At 33.4% G+C, this 18,276-nt stretch overlaps 2 protein-coding genes across 2 annotated transcripts in view; both read right to left on the bottom strand.

Moving 5' to 3' along the window:
• Positions 1-2,254: 2,254 nt before the first annotated feature.
• Positions 2,255-5,255, bottom strand: LOAG_06193 (hypothetical protein; the record flags this gene model as incomplete). The annotated part of the gene is made up of 9 exons (XM_003141729.1): positions 2,255-2,381; positions 2,607-2,700; positions 2,786-2,875; positions 3,324-3,415; positions 3,572-3,704; positions 4,174-4,299; positions 4,456-4,517; positions 4,852-4,979; positions 5,151-5,255. 9 exons carry the CDS (start codon positions 5,253-5,255, stop codon positions 2,255-2,257), a joined length of 957 nt encoding a protein of 318 aa, XP_003141777.1.
• Positions 5,256-5,604: 349 nt separating this feature from the next.
• LOAG_18793 (variant SH3 domain-containing protein) overlaps positions 5,605-18,276 on the bottom strand; it is a gene marked incomplete at both ends in the record, with an annotated part of 13,864 nt that continues 1,192 nt past the window's right edge. Inside the window, 25 exons of the mRNA XM_020451455.1 lie at positions 5,605-5,753; positions 6,187-6,460; positions 6,584-6,693; positions 6,821-6,950; positions 7,252-7,378; positions 7,482-7,636; positions 7,737-7,877; positions 7,964-8,082; positions 8,466-8,643; positions 8,901-9,021; positions 13,533-13,783; positions 14,133-14,260; positions 14,368-14,586; positions 14,728-14,920; positions 15,144-15,277; positions 15,463-15,580; positions 15,691-15,848; positions 15,977-16,096; positions 16,208-16,403; positions 16,496-16,693; positions 16,926-17,030; positions 17,393-17,512; positions 17,713-17,961; positions 18,056-18,126; positions 18,206-18,260. Coding sequence (XP_020304760.1) covers positions 5,605-5,753; positions 6,187-6,460; positions 6,584-6,693; positions 6,821-6,950; positions 7,252-7,378; positions 7,482-7,636; positions 7,737-7,877; positions 7,964-8,082; positions 8,466-8,643; positions 8,901-9,021; positions 13,533-13,783; positions 14,133-14,260; positions 14,368-14,586; positions 14,728-14,920; positions 15,144-15,277; positions 15,463-15,580; positions 15,691-15,848; positions 15,977-16,096; positions 16,208-16,403; positions 16,496-16,693; positions 16,926-17,030; positions 17,393-17,512; positions 17,713-17,961; positions 18,056-18,126; positions 18,206-18,260 — 3,819 coding nt within the window. The remainder of the gene's footprint in view (positions 5,754-6,186; positions 6,461-6,583; positions 6,694-6,820; positions 6,951-7,251; positions 7,379-7,481; positions 7,637-7,736; positions 7,878-7,963; positions 8,083-8,465; positions 8,644-8,900; positions 9,022-13,532; positions 13,784-14,132; positions 14,261-14,367; positions 14,587-14,727; positions 14,921-15,143; positions 15,278-15,462; positions 15,581-15,690; positions 15,849-15,976; positions 16,097-16,207; positions 16,404-16,495; positions 16,694-16,925; positions 17,031-17,392; positions 17,513-17,712; positions 17,962-18,055; positions 18,127-18,205; positions 18,261-18,276) is intronic.

The raw sequence follows: 18,276 nt of genomic DNA, 5'->3' as shown, positions 1-18,276 counted from the left end.
CAAACAATTTATTCAATAATTACCGAATAATGTGTACGATTTTCCTAAATGTATAGAAATGAAAAACAGAAAATGGAAGTAATAGAAATGAAACATTGGTGATAATTTGAAAATTTTCCTCGAAAATAAGAAAAAGAGAAAGAGAAAAAAAGGTAGACATATTTCACATGTTAGTCCTTTTAAATCATAGCTAGGTCATTTAATTTTCAGAAGTGTCCAATACATTTCATAATTAATGGCACAAAGGGAAACATCAAAGACACCAGCGCATCAATTGATAGCGCCTTCTTACAAACAAATTTTACAGTAATGCTCATTCACTCATATTCAGAAACTTGACCTTTCGGCACTGATAATTGATACAAGGCTTAGGACTTAATCATGAAGTAAGGACATTATTATTAGTTATTTGAGTACAAGACAAATTTAAGTGAGAATGTCCGGAATTATAAAATTTGGATTTTAAGATTCAAAATTACTAGTGACAAACTATTGCATGACATTTTTTGATTAACAATAACATTCTTGTTCTCTTGTACAATAAATGTTCCCTATAACCTTTGATATCACATGAATCTATGTAGATTCGAATTATATAAAAATGATAATATTTGGTTTATTAATTTGAATAGTATTTGAAATTTTAAAATAATGAAATGATGTGAAACATAAATGCGATAAAATTTGCATAAAGTAAATTGTAATAATGTAAAAAGATTTTGTTTCACTGTTTATCTGTTACAGTATTATAAATCACTTAGAGTTTCAAACTGAATGTAATGAAATTGAATGGGAAAGTTAATATGAATAACTCAACAGGAATGAAACTAATCTGGATGTATCATCATGATTTATAACATTTCCTTATATCATAATGGGTATCCTCATTCATGGAATATATGCAGCGATTTTTGTGAAAAAGTTAGAATCATATTTAATCCTACAAAAATTACTCTTTGAACTTTCAATCTGTAATTTCGTAAAGTGATCCTTTTCCGGCTCATCTAATTTCAGGCAATAAGGTTGACATACTATTTTTGCTAAGCCTGTAAAATAAAAACATGCTAATAGACTAAATATTTCCTGAATCATGCAAAAAAATTTACTTACCAAAAAAAAAAAAAAGAAAAAATGATAAAATTTTCCACAAACAAAATGTAACAGTCAAAAAACATATAAAACTGATAGCACCTGAAATAGGTGAAATTTCGATGGGAAGACTTTTTTTTTTTAACGTGAAAATGATGTGAATTTTACAGATATAAAAATTACAACAGGTTATTAATATTAAGGTATATATGTTTGAGCGTAACTGTAATATAACATATGCTGTTAAATGTATTCTTATTCGATATGGGAAATAGGTTTATCAGGTATTATTCACTTTCTTTATTAGTAAATTTTGAACTTGCTAAGAGGAAAACAAAAATTAATAATTATTCAAGCGTAATTAATTCTTTTATTACAATTGTTTGTCGTGCTGTCAAACGGATAGTTGTAATACGATTAAACGTGAGATACGGTTGACTGGTATTGAAGCGTCTTTACTGCACTTTATGATGATTTTTTCTTGTCACATTATCACCGTTTTTTTTTTTTTTTAGATATACAACCAAACAGATGAGAGAACAAAAAGGAGAAAAAAACAAGCAAAGCATCCTGTAATATTTCTTTCATCAATGAGATACCTTAATATGACAATAAATTCAGTAAAACACCAAAAATGCAGAATCGCATCCAAATGTTGTAAAAATTACAATAAATCAACAAAGTTCTTTTTTTTTTTGCTAACATTCACTCTTTATTGATCTTCTCTCAATACCTATTAATAATAGATATGAAATAAAACTTGAGAACTATAAAAGGAAAGATTAAAAACGAAAGATACACGAAGTGAATTTGAATTTGTCAATTATTTCTATAAAACTAATAAGGTAACAAACGTGGCTTGCAACGATAATGGAATCAACTAACTGAATTCTCTAAAATATCGCAAGAAACTAACCGGAAATAGATTTTATTTCACTTAACCTTAGAGATTATGATAAGCTCAATTTTAACCACTAATAATCAAAACACAGTTTCTTCTATCACTGCAAAATCCATGAATTTTGAACATGACCAGACAAATGCAGTATGGTCACATCTTGTTGCACTGGAATAGTAAAAAAAACAAAACAAAACAAAACAAAACAAAAACAATTACCTGCAAACATTGAATTATGACAGTGCATCAACACAACACATAAATACTTCAATTTGCAGACTGTTTCTGTATCGATGGAAAATCAATGTCTAGAAATGCATTCGGTATTTGAGAACCGTAATATATTTTATTATTCATTGCGATTGCTTCAATTCTTTTCAGTTCCAGAAATTCCCTAAAAGAAAAAGTTGCTATGTTTCAGAAATTTATCGACTTTAAATATATAACGACAACAGTCATCAAAAGAACCATGAAGAAACCATGAAGATGAAAAACAGTGGCACCCAGAATAGCCATATTTTACATAAATTTGAGTGTTTTTTAGTTTCAAATTTATAAAATACTGTTTTCTTCGACTTTGAATTTGAAGACAACATTTTAACAAATCTTTTAGACATACTTGGTTAACAGTAATTGATTACCCTCCGCTTGCTTCTTTCTTGAGTAAAATTCAGCATCTGCACGGGCAGTTGCACGAGCTATGTGACTTTCATCTGAAATTTAAAACAATTTAATTCAACTAAAATAAAATCAACAACATCATAGGACGAATTAAATGAAGTACGACGAAAAATTTACCTTCCAACTGAGAAATCCTTTTCTGCGCTTCTTTTTCAGCAATATGTTGTTCATAATGAATAGCTGCTACTTGGGCAGCTTTTTCAGCTTCTACAATTTTAATGAATCAATTCAAAACTTTTAAAAGTCAACTACATTGATTGAAATATACATGGACATCGAACCTATATTTGATTTTCCATCTAGCTCCCGCTTCTTTTGATGTCATTTTTTGTCACGAATGCGTTATTCCTCATTGGGGATATTAAAAAAAAAAAAAGAAGAAAAAGAAAAGGAAAAAAACACTTTGCACTGTTTAGGACTTTATAACAAACAGTACAGAAGATAAGAGGAATCACTCCAAACCACATCATTATCCGCTGAACATCATGCAAAGATCTTGAATTCAAACATTTGGAAGTTAATTTAGCATAAAAATGATGATGACGAAATACATGTTAAAACGTCACAAGTGTTACGTGAAGACGACCGTGAATGGGAGGAAAAAGAATGAGTGAACCAGAATCAATAAAATGTCGAATAAAACAATACGATTAACCTATAACAGCCTTTTTGCGTTCCGTTTCAGCTTCTTTCTCAACCACCTTTTGATGCTGTATAGCTACAAGAAGTTTTGTTTTTTCAGCTTCCCTAAAACAAGCAAAGATTAAACGATGGGTTTTTACCACATTCACCTGATAGTATGCTAAAATTACATCGAACTTACCCAATATACTTACAATACTAACTGTTCCATTTATTATAGTGGTTATCTCGTACTATATCAGCAAAGTGAAAAAGGCATACATCTGCTCATAATTCTGCCGTATTGATTCTGGTATTTTAGGCTTTGTTACTCGAACTGCTTGCACGAAAAGACCCGGAGCCATTCTTATTAAATCTTTTTGTAGAGCCGTTTTTAAATTTTCATCAATTTGATCTGAATAAAAATTATCATAATCATGGTGTTATGATTATGGCGCTATGGTTAAAAATATTACGGTATTACTATTACGGCATTATAATCACAAAATATTATGATTGCAGAATTTCGACTACGATATTGTGATTATGGCGCCATGTTTACATGCCATGATTGCGGTATCGAAATTACCGTATTAAAATTATGGTGAGAAATACCTGAATTACGGTATCATTGAACATTGTATGAAGAAATTCTAGGAAATATATGCTATGGAAAATTACACAAAATACATATTATGGAAAATTCCAGAAAATATCTACTTAAATCGAATTCAGCTCGAATGGAAAGGTATATCACCATGTCCGATCATCCAGTACATTGCATATTTCTTGGACAGAAAAAGGTAACAAGAAAAAAGGGAAGGATGTCATCAATATAATGGAAGTAGCAATGATATGATACAGAAACATATTGGGAAACATACCAAAAAGATCGATATAAACTTCTTGAAGTGTATGGCTACTGCAAAACTGATTCACTTCATGGTGAACTTTGTTGAATATTAATGGTTTGTCGTAATCTACCGTGTAATTCTTTACAATATCGTAAACTGCAATTCCAAAACTGAATGAAGATAAAAAAGGTATTCAATGTTTATGCGTAAAAACAAGATCAAAAAAGAAGAAAAAAAAAAAGCTATAATTCCAGCATATGGTCGAAAAAAAATCCACTAAGAAGTGATGATAAATCAGAAAAATTCCTTTACCGCTTGATGAAGATAAAATGTTTACAACTTCAATTCGGTCAAAATAAATCATGACACCACCACTGAAATGAAAGTTCAAGTGAAATGTCTTCTTAAACTCGAAAAATTAACAAATTATTTAGTCAGCCATCACTACTGTTTGAAAGAAATTATCATCCATCTGGGAAAAAAAAGATAGCATCAACCATCCAAAGTTCCTATTGAACATATCCATAACCAAAGGTGATGCCTACTTGGTTAACTTTCCAAAATATGTTTTGCTCTCTTATAAATTAGTTAGTAATGAAGAGAATAACCCATTACTGCTGGAACACCACGACGAATTATTTATGTCCAATTTATAGAAATTTATTATAAGATGATCAGGAAAGACAAAAATGAGGATTCAAGACTTACCTTGTTCCACAAGGTACATTTTTGGCTTCGTCAGTTTGTAAGGTGACCTGCACTGATTTATATGTTGTAAAAAACGGGAACATTAGATGATATCCTGGTTGACTTACACGGCTTAATAGAGCACCTCCCTTCAAGAATAAAATGCAAAGTTCAAATCATATTTAAAAATGAAATGAAAAATAAAAAACATGACAAAAGTAATTTGAAAGCAATATTTTGATGAAAATTTGAGAAACAAAGGGAAAGGGAATTTCAGTCTAACACCAGAAATTTACTAATTAGACAATTAAGATACATACTCGATAATAAACTCCAACATGTCCTTCTTCGATATGATGTAAAGCAAACGCCATGAACAGAGCTATGATTGCTCCAACTGTTATGAGAGGCCATCCAGGTAGCATATCTCAACAATGTTAATTTCTCTTTAAATCAGCTTTTTAACTAATTTACGACCGCAATACGCTAATATATTCTCATAATTCGTCAAATGTTATTTCCGATGCGATTTCAAGACTATCGCCTCCTTTTGCCTCGCTTTTCTTTCCAACTTTCCCAGCCATATTTATCCGTCGAATTCGATTTAAACCCAATCAAATTCAGAATATTTAAATTCAAAGTATAAAATTTTATATCTCTTCCGTCCAGAACCAACAGTTATGAATCAAAAATCTATTAATGAAACCGAAGAGGGCGATCAATGATATTCACATAGCACTTAATAAACAGATATTTAGAAACGATTTATTGGATTCAATAAAATAATTGTACAACGAATTTGAGAATTACACGAGGTCGTAAATTTGCTATATCGCCTGACTCACAATCAAACTGCTTCGACATTGGACCACGATGCATTGTTGCAGCCGTCAACAGATCGGCCATTGCAATTCTGCTGCTGCCTAAAAATTTCAAAATATATTAATGAACGGCGTATACTAAATTTTCCGGTTACTTTCAAGCTTTGTAATATGGAAATATTTTAAACTTCACGTTAATTAGAAAAAACAGATAATAGTTTCTTCGTTTTAAAAGACTTCATAAAAACAGTTTACATATCCAACGAGATGATAAACAAAAGATGCCATGCACAAGAATGGACAACGAATTACGCAAAAATTGTTTCATATAAGGTTAGCAAGCTATACACCTCCACTATGATGGGCTAATTGTTAATAGTTAAAACAATGGATGGAATACGGGAAAAGTAGGCAGGAGTAGTTGTCCTTGAAGAAATTATAAATTCCATCCCTTCAAGAGAAGAACTGATTCAAACATGATAATAACCAATAGGTAAAGTATATCTCAGTTATGATTAAATCATGCCAAACATGCCTGCACAAAGATCTGGCGAAAAGATTCGGTTGAGGAAAATTGCTACTTCAAAAAAATCATCATAAGCAGTTTTATAGATAGGCAATTGTGTCGTACAAAGATGCTCCTTTTTGTTTATATCAACGTCAGCATAGGTTGACGATTGACCGATTTGAAATTTGCACAGTATTGACTGGGTTCCCAGTAATCTTAATGAACTGTCCACGTTTAGTATGCAGACCAGTTCCACGAAAAGTCGACCTTGTTCAGATGTATCACAAGATATCGACGGTTTCTGGAAAAATAGTTGATTACACAAGAAGTCTGATAAATCCCGAAAATTTATAAAGTAAAAAGTTTTACCCATTTTAAACTGATATTTGTTATATCTGTTTATATTATGCAGAATATAGAAAACCTTTGCCAGTAGGCACTGATTATGGTACTCGTTAATGGCTTTCTCAATTTGTGCAGTCCAAAATAATCGAGCATTTCGATTTGGTGCACGCAATATTACGGAAAATTCACCTAAAATCCAGGGGAGTAAATATTAATATAACACGCCAGAAATCATAAAATATTGAAGTAACAAGCTGAAAATTACAAGATGACAGTATGCAAGGATGAAAATCCGGAAAGTCCAGAAAATGCTAACCGGAGCGAACTTCAAACGAACAGTCATCCATTTCCTTATTCTGCGTAATTTTAGCATTTTCCAATAACAAAGGTGTCTTGTAAAGATTTAATTGCAATTCAGTTGTTTTGGAGATCCTGAACTCCTCCAGCTATAATGAAATTATATGAAATTTCCGGAATTCTAACTTGCTATACTCTCATTATTACTACATCTACGTTTTGTACTTCCAACAGTGCGCAATTTATAAGGTGTTTACGTCCTTTTGATATGATATGAGCTCGTAATTTTCCATTAATTGTTGTCCAGTATGCTACATGACCGTCTGATTAAAAGCTTAATACTGTTTTTAGTTCCCACTTATACCTACAGTCAGCTACCCTTCTATAGTCGAACTCTGAATCACTGTAACAGTATAGCTACTCGTAAAAGGAGAAACGAAATGCTAAAACCTGTTCGATTGGTTCTGTAGGTGTTGTTAGCATCAAGAAATCATTGAATAACAGAGCAACTAATATTTTCCCATTTAACTGTTTCTGTAAAGCTCCAGAATGTAGGAGACATCGCGGTCCAATTTTGCTGGAATTAATGAGAAAATTAATAAAAATCAAAAGCAGATGTATCTTTTGACTCCATAATTTTTCAAGCATATTTTTAAATCTAAATTTAAACTTCAAAGCACCGTGTAGCAGAAGGGAAGACAATAGGTGGTTGTATAGCTTCACAATGTATATGTTGCTGGGCCCAAATAAGCATGCTGGAACTATCCATCGCACTAATGACATCGTTAATTTCGATGCATAGTGACTTCAACATCTCGTACGCTTTTTCAAGATTCTAGATAAAAAAATATTTGTTTCAGAGAAAATGGTAAAGTTCATGAATTCTAGAAAAATAAAAAACCTAAGAAGGGAAGAAAAAATATAAAGTTTATAACCTTGCGTTTAGGATCACCCGGATCCGTATATCTGACAAGCTTTTCAAAAATTAACGGATAACGAGTAATGCGATTCATTGGTAAGAGCAAAAAGTAACTAAAGTTTATCCCTTTCGTCTTTATACAACATGAACGATACGCCTAAAATAAAGTGATTTTGAAAAATCGAAAACTGTGGTATAGATAATGGCAAGTTAAAAAAGAAAAATCAAAAAGGAAAAAAATACTTGTCTAAAAGAAACGTTGTTGTGCTCAAGTTCGTTTAGCATTTCCAACGCTGCTTGTTGTTTCGAGCAAAACTCAACATAAGCACGAAGTAAATCAAAATTTTCCACAAATACATCACCTCAAAAAATACACTGTTATGATCACTGCATAAATGCCCAAGAGATTTCTTCAAAGGTACAGAAATTCACTACTATGAATTCGAAAAAAAGATTGACTGAAAAGAGAAAAAACGATTAAAGAGAAAGAAATAGAATGAAAATTTTGAACAGAATTCTACTAGCTGAACAATAAATCCCTATCCTAACTACCAGTTCACAATTTAGGACGAGCCGAAAAACACATGAAATGACATTCATTTGTTCAACTCAAATTTAAGCCTACATCACTCTCGATTTCAATCGGTTCCTTTTCATACAAAAAGATTTGCTTAAATTAACGTCCACTAGATCTCTCCCACTAATTAAAGAAGATTTTGGAAAAAAAAAGGATAAAGGAACTGACCAGGTGACTGTCGTTTAAGTGCATTAGCAATAGAAGTAGATACCAAAATGAGCTGTTTGAAATTTAAAAATAATTGGCTTGCAAAACTAGTACTAATTATGCCTTGTAACCCTTGAGAGAATACTTCATAGCACTGTGTTAGATCATGGGAGTATTTCACTTCTGTATCCAACAATTCCTGAAAAATGATATTTTTCATGTAATGGTAGTATTTTTTTTTTTTTTGTCAAAGTATACAGTGGCTTCAACTAATACTGATATAAGAAAAAAGAAGCATTTGAATGTTTCCATTAATTCGAAACGTACTACATCATATGTAAGCCTGATAAACATCCTCGCGTTCTAAGCTAACTTCAACCCATAAACAAATGTAAGCTTCAATTAGGTAGAATAAGAAGATAAATAACCATAATAACAAAACAAGAATAAGCATACCTTTACAACTTTTTCACATTTAAAAGCAGCGGTGGAATACTGATCAGTGGTTGCAACAACTGGACTATACAATGACGTCACTAGATTTAGAGATGCTTCGTTGCTTGATTGCACACTTTTGCTGAATCATTAAATAATCATCAAACATGTTCAAATATTCAAACGTAACTTCCTTGAACGAATAAAACACGACATCAGCACCACAGATATGACTGGTCAATGAAGTGACGACGGATTTAATATTGATTTTCCTCTTGAATTCAGCAAAATTTAAAGAAACTAAACATCCTCATACATCTTTCGTTGGGAGAAAAATCAAGTTCTGATATACTGTCAAACGTAACTTCCACGTGTTTCTAACCACAAATCCTGACATCCAATCATCTTTTTTACCTGTCATCCAACAAATATGATTAAACTATCAGAATAACATTTCATACTGTTGTGAAATCAAAAGATAGACAAAGACAATTTAGCTTCTGTACACGAATAAATTATATCTAATCAATTCATTTAATGCTGATATATGCCAAATGAAAATGTAATCATAACAAAACCATTCAGGCTCCTCTGCTTTTCCAGTTTACAGCATATCCAATCCAATATATTGCACCAAGTTTCATGTCATGACTCACGTGTAATATGTATGTTAAATTAGAAAGGGAATATCAGAGAAAATAATACTTTTCAATCATAAAACTACATGCTGCAACACTTCATATTCTTCTACTTGATCAAGATCGTTTGATTTATCTCGATTTTATGCAATTTTGCCTCATCCTATTTGAAATTTAAATATAAGAATGAAACGTTTAAAAGTTGAAGCAGAAAAACAAATAGAACTGTGAATCTATGCGGAAATGCTCGAAAACATAAAATGTTATTAGATCCAATCTTGAAACTAATCATACACCTAATCATACGCCAACTTCCAACTTCCATATTTGTGCTTTACTATCCATCTATAATTTTTATGCAAATTTACTCACCTCTCCAGCATTTGATAATTAAAGGAAGGTGGATCATTGAAGAAAACATATTTAAGCAGATCACCGTTCCATCGTACTTTAACACTTGCATAAATTTGCAGTGCTTACATTTTCAAATGGGAAAAGAGGAAATACAAATGACACAAATTCGCCAAAATCGATATGATAAATGAGAATCCAAACTACGTCGTCTCACTCTTCCTCTTGCCGAATGTCCACTTATTCACAAAATACCGGATTTCTAGGATGCATCCAGAAAAGGCATTACGATATAAATGCACCCAATAAATCTTTAAATCTAACAATATCTAGAAATTCTAAAATCTAGGCTTGAATCTCGAAAAATCAATTGACTTTTACAAAAATCACGTCGATCCCCTCAAATCCACAAATTTTTTCCCGAAACAGTCTCAAAGTGAACAACACGTCAATTTATGAAATTTTAAAACTCGATCTTCACTTTTTTGTTTGATAGCATCCATCCAAATCCTTCTACAGTATGCTTCGCTCTGGTAACGTGCACACCTTTTTCATTTGAATGCTGTACAAAATCAATTTTCATTAACGTAGAATTTATCTGTATTAGTCCACTGTCTTTCAAATTACAAATGAAAAATATGCAAAATAACAGTTTCACCTTACGGCATTAGCATAGCAATTTTAGTCCAGATTTCTCAGAAAAAAATTTAAGACTATGAAAATAGTGAAATAAATGATAAAACTAATAAATGGGAACATAAACTGTGCACGCCTTCCCCTCGTAACATCATTTTTGTAGGTTTGTATTACACTTCTATAGAGTGTTTGGTAATTTATCAATTTCAGATTTATGTCACAGTTTAACGGTATCGAAAGCTTCCTTTCGCTGTACTACACGTGATCAGATGCAACATACATTTGAGCGATGAATGAATGATCGCAACAACTTGCTGCTGATTTTTGATAATGCTATTGCATTATTTTCCAGATTGAATCGACAGGGAAAAAAAGGTAAAAATCGATGGACATCTACCAAAAATGGATTCTAAAAAAGAATCTGGGAATTTTAGATTTGTATATCCCGAAATGTTTTACCTCCAAGCCATATAACAGAACCAAGATAAGAAATGGATAAAATTTTGCTTACTCTCTTGCAGTGGAAACTCCCCATTGTTGAACACTCTTTAATGACCTAATCAATGTTAGTGTAGCCCAAGCTACTGCTTTTCCTATATGATATAAAAAAAAAGGAAGTACAGATTCAACACGACTTTGGAACATTAATGGTCGTACAGAGGAGACGATCCAGATCTTATTACCAGCACATTGGCCTGAAGTGTAATGCATACCTAAAAGAGCAAATCCAGAGGAAAGCGATGCACAATTAATAGTTTTAAGCAGTGGCACAGTATATAAAACTATTTAAGAATTTATTCCACCAAATATATGCTTTCAAGAGAGCAACAAATGAGATTTGAAAGAGGTGTCAGTGGGTTCGTAGAAATAAAAATATTTGAAACTTTGAAAATCCCAAATCAAGGAAGAAAATTTCTGATTTTCTTTCATCTTTAAACCTTTAATTTCTTGACCACTGTGAAATATGCACAGGTATGCCATTGCTTCATATGATTTTAAGAAGTAAATTAGGTAAAAACCTTAGCACTAAAACATAGCCAGGTGAAACCCAACTGTTGTAAGCAGCTGCAATCTTCTTAAATTTATTGAATTTAAAAATCTTCAAAATTCGAGATGCTTCTGATCTTCCTCCCAGCATTTTGGAATTTATTTTGCAGCATTGCCTGCAACAACCTTGCCAGTGCAACTAAGTTTTTTCAATAAATTAAGCGAAATGGCATATGAAAGCATATATACAGGACAATAACTTATTGCAATGAATATAACCACCCTGACTACCTGAAACTTGAATCAAGCAACAAGTAATTAAGTAGTTAATGTGATAATACAAGGTAGAATGAAAAAAGTTCTAGTCCCTCAACATAAATAACATTGTGAAGGATCTAAGCGACCATATATATAAATATGTTTACAGATTGTGATTATGCAAATTCAAAAATTCAGACTTTTAACAATCAAATCAGGTCAGTGATAGCATTTCTGACGGGATTCAAATCTCCGCGAAATACAACAGAAAGTAACTTTTAAACTTATAACAAAATAAATTTTGTGACAGAAAAATTATGAGACCAGAATGAGAAATAAAAATCATGCACTGATTTCCTACCATATAATGAAAGGAAAAGAATTATTCACATAAAGAAACATTGTGCAGATATAAAAGTAACAGTACTATACAAATGTACTATTTGATGCAGAATGAAGGAAAACCAAAAAATTGCTAAAGGAGAAAGAAAAGGGAAAGCATAAAAAAGAGAGGAAAATCCAAGAAGAAATGAATCCAATTCGAAAATTCAAAATACAATTTTGGTAGAGCTTTCAAAGTTTAAACTATAAAGAAAAATAGTGCTAATGAATAATTTTTATATAATCGTTACATATTTATTATATCTATACCAGAACAACTGATTAATAATCCAGTAACAAAACAAATTCAGCATACGTAGAATTAGTACTTTCTATCGTGATAAATTAAAATAATTACCTACCTTTACAGATATATCTCGAACCAATAAATATTAGGCGTTGATGAAATGATGACTTCTACCTGACTCGATAATAATGAATTACACGAGTACGATGCTAATTAAGTAGAAATAAATTCAAAGTTCCGGAGAAGTAACGCATTTAAATTCGACCGGAATGATGGAAGAAAAGATATATTTACTGCCTGCAAAGTTTCATCGCCTCAAGATCTGGCAAGTTTAATCAAATTCAAACAACCAAAGTTTTTAGTGTTTCGAACATTACGTTTTCAAATGCGATTCATTCGGAACAAAGGAAGAAGTTAATGCCATGGAATATGTGCAGAAGGTGGCCGTCACCAGAGCTAATAACATACGGAAAGCTATACCATGAAGCATAGTGCAAGATGGCAAACAGTTTTTTTGGAAAAAAAGAAAAATGTATCAACGATATAACCAAATTGAAATCAACTTCACCTCGGGATTTTACTTCGTAGAAACTAAGCTACGGTAGCAAGCTAGTAAAATGTAAAAGAAATGAGCGCAGAAAGTATAACTGAATATTCTCAATGACCCATTAAACGTACAAATAAGTAGCAAAGAAAATTCCATCACAAAATAAAATTACTTCCTTTAAAATATGAAAAGCACTTTTCAAACTCATTCGGTGGATATGATTTCATAATTTAACCTTACCTAACGAACTTAAGACTACCTTTGTCATACACTCTCATCCTTAGCACTTAAAGGTTAAGCACATCCATATGAAATAATACTACAATTGAGAGTAAGTTTAAAAAGATGAAATCGAAGTGCGGATTAAAATTCTTTTGATTCTTCTGGTTAGAGATCTAATTTTTCATATTAAAACATCATTTCACTCGATAACATCAAGACTTAAACTTCTTAATCTTAAAATTCAGTTCAAATTCCAACAAGTCAATGCGCTCTTCAACTTGGAGAAGTTTCGCTGAAACGCACAGAATTTTGAATAAGTACTCCCAAGATTTCATCGAAGTGTCCGGAAGGTGACGCATAACTGGAAGAAATAAAAAATAACTTACCGCAACTGGACGTAATTTCCCGGGAAGAGTGCATCAGTATTACTGTTATCGTTGAGTAGACGTCCCTTCCACCACTCGCCATCACTCTGATCAGTAACTATTAGGATATCACCGGCTTTAAAAGATAATTCATCATCACGCTGCGCCTGGTAATCATATAAGGCTTCCGCTTTCAATTCATTTCCACCCAAGACTTCCACATAATTACCTGGGAACCAACCACGTTTTTTAGCTCCACCATCGGAAACAATCTGCAAAATTTTTACTTCTGTATTAATATGTGAAGTTGAGGTTGGCACTCGAACTGAACACTAATCCATCCTACATCCTTCTGCAATTCCGATTAAGACTAATCACTCGACACAAGTCAGAGAAAGGATTTTTCCTCATTAACTTCAAGATTTACCTTTCCATGGGAAATCTTCCTGCTTTTTAGGATTCCGTTTGACTCCTCATTTTCCTTTCTCCCTTTCTGTTTACTAAAAAACCCATGAATATTACTGCTTCAACTGAAAACTTTGGCTTGCAATTCTTACACACAGAGAAAGAAAGTGGGAGTGAGCGATCTAGAAAATTTTAGAAAGGCAGTATGCAACTTGCCTCGCCTTGCCACCAACCAGATGATTTGTTTTGGATTTTTACCACATCACCAACTTTCAGGGATAACTGGTTGTCCGCCGTGGCTTCAAAATCAGCAATAGCTCTACCTGTACCAAAGTCTGCACCTTCTAAATTTGCTTTCATTGATTCATTTGCATCAAAACTTGATAATGCCAATGACCATTTTCACAAAACGAAAACAGATGACTGTAGCATTAAGAACAAGAAATTTTACCTGACTGCGATATACTGCCCGACAAAGGCGGACATTTTTGCACATAATTTGCAGGGAAAATCCCGGCTCGCCCATTACAAGTTCCTTTCCACCATTCATTGATCGCTTCCGTAACAAGTATACGATCACCCGCATGCAAATCGAGATCTGTTGGTTCCATTGCTTGGAAATCATATAATGCCACGTACCATTCGCCAGATGTCGATTCAACCGGCGCTTCTGCCACACAAATAATGATATTTCAAAGATTATAAAGAAAGGCACCATCTCGGAGCAACGCTTTTACAAAATACATATGTGAATCAAAATCCGAGTGTATTAACATTTAAAAACAAAAAGTAAAGGATTAAAAAAACGTACCTGTAACAACATCATATATTGGAGCAGCTGAGGGTGTAGATGAAGGTGCAGAAGCATCTTTTCCGACGGATTCTTTTGATTTTTCAACTTGATCTTTTGCTAAATTGTCCTTCAAATCGACCTTAGCATCTCCACCTGACATTGACACGTATGACTTAGGGAACCAGCCAACTGAGCCAGACTTATTACGACCCTGAAAAGTGCAAAATAATTAGGGATACACGAGAACAATGTTAAAGTTCCAAAAATTATGGATCTAAATCACGGAAAAAATGTCCCAAAATATCCCAAATCCATAATTCTAACGATTTCGGCAGTTCTGATACTCAGATTTCTTATCGCCATTCGTACTACAGAAAACTTCTAGCCATTTTCAGGAGAAACACTAATCATGCAATCGCTATTTAATATTTGACCTTCCAACGCATTTCCAGTTGTTCCAGAATCTCGATGGTATCGCCTTTCGAAAAACTCAACTCATTATCATTTCTTGCCTTCCACTGATACAACGCAACTGCTGCACCCAGAACTGGTAACTGTTTTTCTTGCTCTAGAAAGAAAATGAATAATAGTAAGACAGATGATATAAGGACTGATAAATATAAAACTGTGCTAAATCAAATCTAGCACTTTTATTTTAAAGTACTTAACCATCAATTTTAAGTTCATAGAATGTCACGAAAAATAACTGCAAAGCTTGATGATGAACAGCCTTATTAAAGTAACAATATTTACCCGGTGGCGAAGCACCGAAAGATCCTGATTTAACAACAGAAGCGGTCGGTTCCTCTACAATGCTCTGCAACGGTTCACTTGATGGAGAAGTTGTAACCGATGATACTGTTTGCGGCGGCTGAAACAGCATTTCTGGAATTCCGATTCAATCTGATCTACTAAATAAAATATGACAGAGCGATAGAAATCAAATAGCTACTGAGCTACTCAAATAACTTGAAGCGTTACCTGCGTAGGAACAGCACTGACAGGTACCATCGGTTCGGCAAATGCTACGGGGAACCATCCCACTTTGTCGCGCATCTGTCCAGCTAACCAGCCCGGTTCCGCAGCATGATTTTCAAATGCAAGGATAACATCTCCTGGTTGGAAGCTAAGCTCGTCATCTACAAATCCCAGTCAGACTTCCTCAAAATTACTGCTAAATCAGAAGTCGAGACATGATGGTATGCGATGTACGAAAACAAAAATGTGGGAAAATGAACAAAAAGTGATAAAGATTTGAAAAATGTACCTGAACGTGCGGTGAATTCATACAGTGCACGATATTTCACTGCACCAGTAGCACCATTTCCTTTTGGCAATGAACTATTGGGTACGGGAAACTGTTGCATTGCTCCATTAGTCACGCTTTCTAAAAAACTGACAACTTTCAAATATCTCTAATCCATGGAACTCATTAAAAATCAAAAACAAATCCACGATGATTCATATTTGGTAAAGGCGAGTTAGTTATAAAACATACTCGAATCAACTGATGCAGATTTGTCAACTGGATGATTCGATAAAGATGTTGTTACAGCATTCGGTACATTACCATTTTGCCCAGAAACTATAGTATTTACTTTCGGCTTTAAATTTTTGATCTGTTCGTACAACCGAGAATGCAACGTTGAAAGCTGAGTCAATTTTAAGGTACATTCATTGAATTCTTCTGCTTTCTAAAATCTTATTCATTCTTCATAAAGAAAACAATGTAAGAAAACAAAACTGAAAAAATCTGACGAAGTAAAATTATTTAAAATTTTATTACTTTGGTAACCAATTGTTGCTGGACCCTTGCTCGTTCATTTGCATCCTTCAGTTGCTTGTTCAAAGCAGATAACTGAGCAGTCAAGGACTGTTTTGCATTTTTTGCCTGTTCGAGATCCTCGGCCTTTTGCGCTCTATTACGACATTCCACCTGCATTTGAAGACTTTCGTGTGCCAGTCGTTCATACTGCACGCTTAACTGAAATACAGCTAACATTTTGTATTTCGATCAATTTCAAAATTCTCAAATCTCCTACAGGTCATTCTGGAACTCTGAGAACAGATAACGAATAGTTCTGAACACTTGAAATAAACACCTTTTGCTAAATATGATATCTTCACAGTCCCAAACTTCTGAAACCCCAGAGAATTTCATATCGAACACAAGGAAATTTAGCTGCTTTACTTGTTGATTTACTTGTTTAATTTACTTGTTGCTTCGTTATTTCCAGTGATCGAATCTTTTCTGCTTTTTCATCACGTTTGATTTTCATTGATTCTATTTCTTTTGTAATACCAACAATTAGATCTCTTGCCTGCAAAATAATTGAAATTCGATAGAAGTAATGTAAATGAAGGGGCTAACAACCGCTTTAGAAACAGATATTATGCAAATACTAGAAGCGTATAAAAAAAGCGATAGAAGTCATAAAAGTGTGAAATTCACTCAAAATATGACATTCATTCAATATGAGTTACATTTAAATTGACTATTCTTCTAACAGAATATGGATAAAAATATCTTGGTTAATATCTCATACCAGTGCCTTGCTGCATATCTCATAGCACTGTGAAGCACACGACTTAGCCCACCAAATTATGTTTTTCATTGCAGAACAAAGTTGAAACTACGGGAAGTAGAATAGAAAAAAAAAAAAAAGAAGCAGATGCAAAATACTTGTGTAATGTTGACGTTCAAATCTGTTGCCTTTTCGTCGAGAGCTTGAAGTTGGAAGGATAAACTTTTCTGACGCTGTTGTCGTTCCAGGGTGTTGTCCACCTCATTTTGAAGTTGTGCCTAAAATTTAGCAGTTCTTTAAATCCACAGAAATGCATATGTAAAACATGTTGTTGGTAACGATAATTCTTCGTTCTTTTTACCTCATTCAACGGCTCTAGCCTTTTTAAGGCCAACCCTTGCAATAAACATGCCAAAGAGTTCTCCTCTTACACCATTTGTTGGCCTAAGCCAAAACCACATCGACTAGGTTATCTTACTTTGATTTCTCGAATTCTTATAGCATTCAAATCAGCTTTTCGCTGCCTTTCCATTTCTTTCCTAGCTTTCTCTTTTTCTGCCAAGATACGCCTTTCTTCCGCTAGACGAGCTTCTTCGCGTTTCTGTTCACGTTCTAACTCCGCTTCACGTTCAGCCTGTCGTTTCCTTTCAGCTTCCTCTCTTTCTCGCTCTCTCTTTTCTGCCATTTCTCGTTCTTTCTTTTCAAATTCTGCACGACGTCGCTCTTCCTAAAAAGGTAATGCAGTGATTATCTGGTACCAGAAATCCCCACAAAAAGATCTCACACTGGTTCAACAAAGATTTACTAATTTAAATAAAAACCTCTTCACGTAATGCCTGACGACGACGATCCAATTCTGCCTGCCCACGATCATAATTATCACGGCGTTTGTCTTCAAATGTTTTCGGTATTTGAATTTTTTGTGTCAGGAGGTGCATTCGGATCAAGTACTGGTGAGTCGGAAACGGAACGTGAACAGTGAGTTGCTAACTCAGATGGTAAAGTTTTTGGAAGCAAATAACCGGCCTGAAAATTATGCTTT

Source organism: Loa loa (genome assembly GCF_000183805.2).
Source record: "Loa loa unplaced genomic scaffold supercont3.534, whole genome shotgun sequence".
Lineage (NCBI taxonomy): Eukaryota > Metazoa > Nematoda > Chromadorea > Rhabditida > Onchocercidae > Loa > Loa loa.
This window is presented reverse-complemented; position numbering and strand designations above follow the sequence as displayed.